Consider the following 9,142-nt stretch of genomic DNA (forward strand, 5'->3'; position numbering starts at 1 on the left):
GCCCATATCTTTTGTTTTACAATACATGCCAGGGACCAAGGCCATGTTAGAAAAAAACAGAGGAAGGAAACAAATAATTTCTAGCATGTAACAATATATCATATGCCTAATTAGGTTTTGTGGAATTAACACAGATTATTTCCTTGTATCCTCACAACAAGCTATGAGGTAAAACATGTTATTTCCATTTTACAGGTGAGGAGACTGAAGCTCAGGGAAACGAAGAGATTTGCCTTGGAGAGGATAAATGACTGCTAATAAGAGACAGAATCACAGGTCTGTCTGTTTACAAAGTCCATGCCTGTTCCATAAGAGCCATGTCTTGACCTCCTGCCCCACCTTCTCCTTAGAGCCCCAGCAAACTGATTCTACTTGGACAGGGCCAGGATTACACCTACCATTTTTCTGAAGAATCCCGGTCTGGGGTAGCCTTAACTTGCTCAACCCTGATGCCTCCGTTAACCAGCCAAGCTAGGTCAGCTCCCAGCCAACTTCCACAGATTCATCTCCCACTGCCCCAGGCTTCTCTGATGAAACCCACTCAGGCTCTCAACGCCTTCCATGGGGAAACCAGAAAATTCTAAGTCAGAGTTCTCAAACTTGGCTGTGCATTAAAATCACCTGCAGAACTTTACAAAATCCTGATGCCCTTGTAACACCCCAGACCCACAACATCAGAATCTTTGGGGATGGTACCCAGGAATCCATAATAGTTAAAACTCCCCAGGTGATTTCAGTGTAGAGTCAAGATTGAGAACCACTGTTAAGGTATCTTCTTCAAGCTCCAGCAGCCATACTCACACAGATGTTCCCATATTTTAGTGGGAACTTCTTGGAGAATTTAAGATTCAGATTTCTGGAGCCTACCCTCATAGAGTTCATGTTTTGGGCTGGGCCCTGGAGCCTGAATTCTTAACAATCACCTCAGATAGTCTCACTGCAAGTCCTTAGTAGATCACATTTTGGGAAATGCTGCATTAGGAAAAGTACTGCATGGAAGTGGGATGGGAGCAGGAGGCCTCTGGCCCTTTAAGGACTGATTAAGAGGCTGCCTTTAAAGCTCTGGAGTGGAGGAGGATAGAGCTGCTTCTTTTCATCCTAGTGGATAAGGTAAGGGAGCAGGTCCTGGGATGGACCTCTCCTTTTAAGTGCTATCTTGTTCCTGGCCCTGGAGAGCAGGAGGGGCATGCTGCCTTGTCCCACCTGCGTTTCTGTTTGTTTTGATGCAAAGAGGACAATTTAGAAGACCTCCTTTTGGTCCAGGAGATCCTCCTAGAGGAAGCAACATAGGACCTGCCTGCCTGCCTTTCATTTTTTCTTGCCCTATCCTTTGTGGTAGTGGAGCCTGGATGCTGTTACCTGTGTGAAAGGAAAGGGTCAAAGTGGCATCCTTTGAGCTTGTGCTGGAAAGTGTTGCTGAACACCAAGCCTTTCAAGATGGTCCTCCTGAGCATCCTTAGAATCCTTCTTCTTTGGGGACTGGTGTTTTTTATGGAACACGGGGTCCAAATGACACAGGTAGGGCAGCCTTCTGTTGCCCTCCTGCCTGAGGCCCCTACCTTGCCCCTGATTCAGGAGCTGCTAGAAGAAGCCCCTGGCAAGCAGCAGAGGAAGCCACGGATCCTAGGGCCTCCCTTGCGGTATATGCTGGAGTTGTACCAGCATTCAGCTGATGAGAGTGGGCACCCTAGGGAGAACCGCACCATTGGGGCCACCATGGTGAGGCTGGTGAGACCGTTGGCTAATGTAGCAAGACCTCTCAGAGGTGAGTTATCATACTATATTGTCCTGGAGGGGAGAAAAATGGGGAAGAAGAGTGTAGAGAAAAGGGGATCTGCGAGTTTACTGTCAGGCTTCATTGCCTGGAAGGTGGTTTTCTCAGGCTTGGTTTTCAAAAGATGGCAAACTTGGGAGAAGCTGACTCCAAGCCTGCTTCCTTTCAGGGGCCCAATTTAAGAACAGATTGCCTTGGGGCCTACCTGAGGAAGCTCTCCCAGGCCCCAGGGCAACTGAGTGATGTGTCAGCTCCTATCTTTCAAAGAAAGTCTTAATGCTTGTTATATCACTGAAAGCTATAATTGAGAAATAGCCATATACATTCCTGTGCAGGGCTGTTTGTGTTGTTTTATTCTTAGAAGGCAAAGGGTACAGGATGCTGAAGTGGGGAAATTTACAAGGCCTCAGAAAGGACAGAAACAGGCTCACATCTGAGAGTCTGTATACCTGGCTCCGTGAGCATCTGCTATCGTATTTAATCCTTAATGACAGCTACTCTCATTAGCTGTCCTGGAGCACTTAGCCTAATTTTTAAAGATAAGAAAAGTAAAACACAGAGAGAAGTTAAATAACTTGCAGAGGTCACAAGGACAGTGGGTGGCAGAGACAGGATCTGAGTTCAAGTCTGTCTGTCCGTAACTACTTGTGTTTGAATGTGGTACCCTGATATCCTTGTACACCAAACAGTTTTTCTCTTCAGACTGTGGTTGCTACTTTGGGTTTTTGGTACCAAATGTATTTTGGAGTTTTCTTTGTTCCCATTACGGTTGCTTCTGCTTTAAACATCTGCATTAGACATTGTTCCAGGGCAGCAGTGGGCTCCTGTGGTGTGGGGCTCTCTGTGAAATGCAGAAAGCCATCATTCAGGGAAATCTTGGGAACCCAGTGAGATCAATCTTAAGCCTTTGCTAGTCTCAGCGATGACAACAGACACGATTTACCCTCCTTCCCTCCAAGTAAAACAACTACCATTTCCCTAAACTAACCTTTAGTGTGAGCTTACCATGTGCCAGGCATTGGGCAAAGTACTTAGCAAACATTATTTTCATTAATCCTCCCCACTATCATACAAGGTAGGTACTATGAACATACCCATTTTATAGGTGAAGAAACTGAGGCTCAATGTAACAGAGCTAGTAATTAACAGAGCTGGGTTTCTAACCCAAGGTTTCAGGCTCCAGAGCCTGTGCTTTTAATTACCCTGTTGTGCTGACTGCTTAACAGATTTTAATTGAGCACCAAGCACTGTGTTTGGGTTGGGTAGAAAGAGGCAAATAACCGCTCCCCTGACCTCTAGGAGCCCCCACTATGGTAGAATAGATACATAAGTAATCACACAATGGTGGTGCAGTGTGGCAAATGCTTTGAAAATGATAAGCAGTAGGGCTCCTGGGACTCCAAAGAAGAAATAGGTTGCTGCTTAGTACAAGGAGAGGGAAGCAGTGAGACAGTTGGAAGGCCTCACTGAGGAGGTGGCATTTGAGCTGGACTTTTGCGTAAGGAGTAAAGAGATTATGCATACAAGGAGGGGAATGCATTCTGATTTAGGAAAAAGAAGATAACTTGGTGTGGGTGGAGATTTACTCACCAAATATTTATTTGGCAACTGCTAAGTGCTAGGCATTGTACTAGGTGGCGGAATATGATCAAGATAGGCATGGTTCTCATGGGTGAGACAAGTAAGTAAACACAGATAGTTGTAAATTGTGGTAAATGCTATCAAAGAATGAAATAGGTGGTTTTGATAGAGAATAGCAAAGAGATCGTCCCTTTGCATGAGATTGTCAGGGAAGGCATCTTTGAAGAGGTGATATTTGAGCTGAGGTCTCTAAGATAAGAAGCTCTGCATGAGAAGCGGAGCGAGAAGTCTGATCTAGGCAGAGGGAACAGCATGTGCAAGGGCCTAAACGGTGGAAAGAAGCTTGTCCGACTTGAAGAACAGAAGGAAGATCAGGATGGTTGGAACCTAGTGAGACTGTGGAGAGCAATGGGATATGAGATTCAGAGGTCATTACAAGCGATCTGGGTTTCATTCCCAAGTGCAACCGGGAGCTGCACAAATCAGTTCTGTACAGATGATATGAGGCTAGAAAGGAAGATGCCTAGAATTAGGCCAGTACCCTGGTCTGACTGTGGGACGTACCAGCATCTAGGGACTCTGGAAAGGATCCAGAAATGGATGACAAGAGAGCTGGGCCTGATCTTTCCATCAGGAGATGACCCAGCTGAATCGAGCTTGCCTGGAGAGCTATTCCAGGTTCAGTCACACAGGATGTGTGAGTCAGCCATTTCCCTGAAAAGTTCTGAGCAGACCCTTCTTGGCTCTGATCCTTAGCAACCCCACCCTGCTTCAGGAAATATGTGATGTCAGGGTCTGAAAGGAAAGGGCAGTTCCTCACCAGACAGCCTGTTAGAGGCTGGGTTTGGATTTCTTTTCAGGCAGGGTGGGGCAGATGTATGCGTGGGTCTCTTGGAAAGATTATTGTAGGATGGGAGTATGGAGTAATTTGAGAAAGCAAATACAAGCCTGGCTTGGGCCTTGTCTGAATGATATCCAAGTGCCCCAAACTTGAGGGTGTATTAAGCATGAGTTGGAACATGAACTTAAAAAAAATTCTGATGTGTGATTTCACTCATATGTGGAATACAAAAAAACAAAACAAATGAACAACAAAAAATAAAAACAAACTCAGATAGAGAGATTAGATTAGTGGTTACCACCAGGGAAAGGGGGTGGGGGGTGAGTGGGTGAAATAGGTGAAGGGAGTCAACTGTGTGGTAACAGATGATGGTAACTAGGCTTATGGTTGTGATAACACTGTAGTGTACACAGATGTTGAATTATGATGCTTTACACCTGAAACTTAGATACATAATATTTTAAAAAATCCTGAGGCATCAAAACATTAAAGAGTTTCTATGTTGAATGTCCCAGGCCTACTGAAGAATTCCAGGCTCGTGGATTCAGTGGAGAAGGAAGGTTAGGTGAATAATATGTAAATTAACATGGGAATGTTTACTGATGTGTGAAGATGACACAAGGCTTTTTCTTGCTGTGCGTGGTTTTTGTAATTGTTGCTCTTGACATTTGCCAGGAGAGGGCGCAGAAGGTCAGAGCACTGCAGGCCCAGCTTTCCAACACTTTGGCCACTGGGTGTCAGCCTCACAGTTTAGATTAAAACTCTTAATCACTAAGAGGCATATAGCTTCTAAGTAGACTTCTTAGCTAACGAAATATTTACATGAACAGGGCCTTGTTGAAAATGGTATTTACAATGAATTGGGTAAATGAAGAATCATTTCCAGTAAGGAATGGAAAAGGGAGAGACCGAGGGTTAAGGGGGAAACGGCCCAAGAAGGGAATAGCTGCTCGAGAAGAAATTCAAATAGAAGGCAGAAATGGTAAATACCTGCCCCCACTAGGAGTGGATAGACAAAATTATTTTGTGCCATCTCAGCCCCGGATTCGAAGTGATGGTGGACCATAGCCCCCAGTATTGGACTGTCACCCTAAAGCTGCATCTGTATAGTGATATAGCATGAGGATTTGTTATTCATGTATGTCTCAATGACCCTCCTAATTGGTCACCTTTAATAGTCAGCTAATAATACATACAATATATACACACAATTCTGCATTTGAGGTGTTTTTCTCAGCCTGGTGCTGTGAGTGATCTAAAAGTTAGACACAATTTGTCTTAAGGGAAAAATACTTGGGCTCAAATCTTTATTCTAACACACTGGCTGTGTGTCCTCTGGCATAGCTTCTCTGAGCTTCAATTTCCTTGTCTACAAAATGGGGAAAATAACTATCTCATAAGGCTCTTGCAGATTCAAGAGCTAATGCACGTAAAGCATCTAATACATTAGTAAGTGCTCAATAGATGATAGCTATTATTATGATCTTGAATTCACTTTAGGGCTGCTTGTCAGTTTGCACTGAGCAGGTTTGTGAGCGAGACTCAGGCTAGGAGGTAAGAAGCTAATGCTCTGCTCTTGTTCCCTCTTACTGATGCAGGCCCCTGGCACAAACAGACCCTGGACTTTCCTCTGAGACCAAACTCGGTAGCATACCAACTAGTCAGAGCCACTGTGGTTTACCGCCATCAACTTCACCTAGCGCACTCCCACCTCTCCTGCCATGTGGAGCCCTGGGTCCAGAAAAGCCCAACCGATCACTTTCCTTCTTCAGGAAGAGGCTCCTCAAAGCCTTCCCTGCTGCCCGAAGCTTGGACAGAGATGGATATCACGCAACATGTTGGGCAAAAACTCTGGAATCACAAGGGGCGCAGGGTTCTACGACTCCGCTTCCTGTGTCAGCAGCCAAGAGGTAGTGAGGTTCTTGAGTTCCGGTGGCATGGCACTTCATCCTTGGACACTGCTTTCTTGTTACTCTATTTCAATGACACTCAGAGTGTTCAGAAGGCCAAACTTCTCCCAAGAGGCCTGGAAGAGTTTACGGAAAGAGATCCTTCTCTTCTCTTGCGAAGGGCTCGTCAAGCAGGCAGTATCGCATCTGAGGTTCCTGGCCTCTCCAGGGAGCGTGATGGGCCTGAAAGTAACCAGTGTTCCCTCCACCCTTTCCAAGTCAGCTTCCAGCAGCTGGGCTGGGATCACTGGATCATTGCTCCCCATCTCTATACTCCAAACTACTGTAAGGGAGTCTGCCCTCGGGTACTACACTATGGTCTCAATTCTCCCAATCATGCCATCATCCAGAACCTTGTCAATGAGCTGGTGGACCAGAGCGTCCCTCAGCCCTCCTGTGTCCCTTATAAGTATGTTCCCATTAGCATTCTTCTGATCGAAGCAAATGGGAGTATCCTGTACAAGGAATATGAGGATATGATTGCCCAGTCCTGCACGTGTAGATGATAGCAAAAGTACAGCTAGCTCAGGTTTGCCTGAGAAATTAGAAAAGGGTTTAAAATAAAGTAATATTAATGTTAAAGCTGCAAGTGATGCTCTACCCAATCTATAGGTTCTATTCCTTGCCTTCAGTGTTGTTACTTAAGTCTCTTCCCCTACTTTACTGTATAAAAATAGTTCTGATATCAAACATCAGTATGTTTTGACCATTCGTCAGAGCCCTTAATGTTTAAGATCTTCCTTTGGAGAGGCCCTCTCTATTTTCTTGTCTTTTTTTTTTTATTGTGACTTTGTCAAACGTCACCAGTCCATGATGGTAGAACTTTAGGAATTGTACCGCCAAGTCCTGGGAAAGGTGGAATCGTCCTAGAGTCCATCTTCTGAGGATCTAGAAGATTTGGGGTGAAGAAAGCAACTTGAGATTTTATACTCCTCTTCCTTGCCTCCTGAATCCTAGAAACTAGTACCATATCGGAAAGACTGCCTGCTTCTGTGTTCGGGTTTCCCTCTAAATCTAAAGCCATTTCTCAGATGGACTAGAAAACTTTTAGGCAATAATCTCCATAAAACTCTTTTGAGGGGAACAGAAGGAAGGGAATCTTTTTCTAAGCCATCAGGGCTTTTCCTCTCAGGCTCTGAACCTGGTGGAAATACCTGGGTTTCCTTTATATACCCTAGGGTGAGGAGAGTAGTCTTTAATAAGGCCCGTAGGGAAATGTGTATGGAGCTGAGATGACAATCACTTCAAAATCTCCTGTGTCTATAGTGAAGAGATGAAGAGCTGTCATTGTTGATTAGGATTATGTATGGGGGAGTCGTTTTAAACTTTCTAGGGAACAATAGATTTCACAGGGTATTTTCTCATTTTAGGTAACCCTTAAACCCCTGATAATGATCCCACAAAGAAAGCTCCCTGGTGGCTAGGAGGCTGGGACTTGGCCTGGTTGGAAGTGGAGGGGCTAGAAGGCTGCAGTTAGGAAGCTTAAAAGGGCTGTGGGGGAAGGGTGAAATGTGATGAGGCCTGGGGCCCACTTCATTCTGAGCTTGCCTGTTTGTGTGTTCAGCTGGGCTCCGGGCATGGGTCTCTGGGGGGAGATGGGCTTGCTCTATTGGGAGGCATGGAGCTCTGCCTTGGACTAAATGATACTTGCAGTGTGACTCTTTCCTACTCCTGTGCTGTATGGAAATGATGGGGACTGGGCTGTGTTGCAAATAAATCATTTTTTGTTGTTAAAGAAAATCTTGAATGTTTTGGGGATTGGGAGAGAGTGGGTGGAAGGGATTTATTTCATTTGTTCCCTTTAGCTATGGCCAGGAACTCAACCCTAATCCCCCAGGGTGGGGCTGGAGGCGCCAATGAAGTTCTCTCTTAAGGCAGTAGTGCTAGCAATCAGCCCTCACCAAAGGGCCCCTCTGAGGAAGCCCAGTAAGGCATTTCCCCTGCCCAACTGTTCCTTGACTAGTCTTATGGTCCTTATCAGTGGAATGGTACTGATTTAGGGTAGCTTCATATATTTGCCAAATGTAAATCCCTATCTCTTTCTCCCCTATCCATTGTAGATTAACTCATTTTTACCACCTCCTTAAATTGGTTCCAGCTAGGCTAAACATCTTACATGTCTATAAATACACAAATTTTATTCTGCTGCCTGAGGAGCTATTCCTTAGCATCCTTTTGTCCATCTATCTTCTTTACTGTATCTTTAGGAATGGGCTCAGGCATTTCTCTTCATCTCAACGCCCCCATAATACCCCAGACTCAGGTAGGATCTCCCTCTCTGTGCTCACAGCATTATTTGCTTTCCTTTAACGCACTCTAGTGTAACTGTCTTTGTTGCCAAAAGATGGAGCTCCTTTTGAGAGTTTCAACTGTGTTTTATCCATTTCCATATTATTGGAGCCTGGCACATAGTAGGTCCTTGATGGATACAAACATAGGACAGTCACACTATTTTTTTTGGGAGGGATGCATCCTTCCTAACATGGACTATTTCAATGTTCACATCTCATTTTCCATTGGAATAAATGCAATACAAGATATACTTTGTATATAAAGTAAGGTGAATTCTTGTGCCCCATTATTTCAAAATCGTGGTTCAGATTACAATAGAATGTGACAGCTGTGTTCTTGAGTAAGGCAGTTCATGGAATTGTTATATACGTTGGGAGTTAAAATGGGAATGTAAATATGGGCTTCCAGGCCAGTCATTTCCCCAGCCTAGCTGGGGTAGGCACAAATACCTAACAGGCCTGAATACAGACCTTGGTCACCGGACCAGATTCTGAATTCAGCATCTCAGTGTTCTTTGGATTTTCAGGAAAACATGGTCTCCTAGCCTTGAGTCCTGAATATGTCTGAAACTTAATCTGTTTATGGAGGGCTCAGGGTTAATTGGCCCCCTTATCCATTAAGCCCTGAGTTGTCAGAATACCCAAAGAAAACATTGGCAGGACAGAATCAGTTGTGGCTGATGTTACGGATTCTTTTCTTTTGAAA

General features: G+C 44.7%; 1 protein-coding gene across 1 annotated transcript; it reads left to right on the forward strand.

Annotated features, from left to right (window-relative positions):
• Positions 1 to 1,437: 1,437 nt before the first annotated feature.
• Positions 1,438 to 6,651, forward strand: BMP15 (bone morphogenetic protein 15; the record flags this gene model as incomplete). The annotated part of the gene is made up of 2 exons (XM_082610539.1): positions 1,438 to 1,765; positions 5,795 to 6,651. 2 exons carry the CDS (start codon positions 1,438 to 1,440, stop codon positions 6,649 to 6,651), a joined length of 1,185 nt encoding a protein of 394 aa, XP_082466665.1.
• Between the last annotated feature and the right edge of the window lie 2,491 nt (positions 6,652 to 9,142).

Source organism: Mesoplodon mirus (assembly GCF_964341445.2).
Source record: "Mesoplodon mirus genome assembly, chromosome: X".
NCBI lineage: Eukaryota > Metazoa > Chordata > Mammalia > Artiodactyla > Ziphiidae > Mesoplodon > Mesoplodon mirus.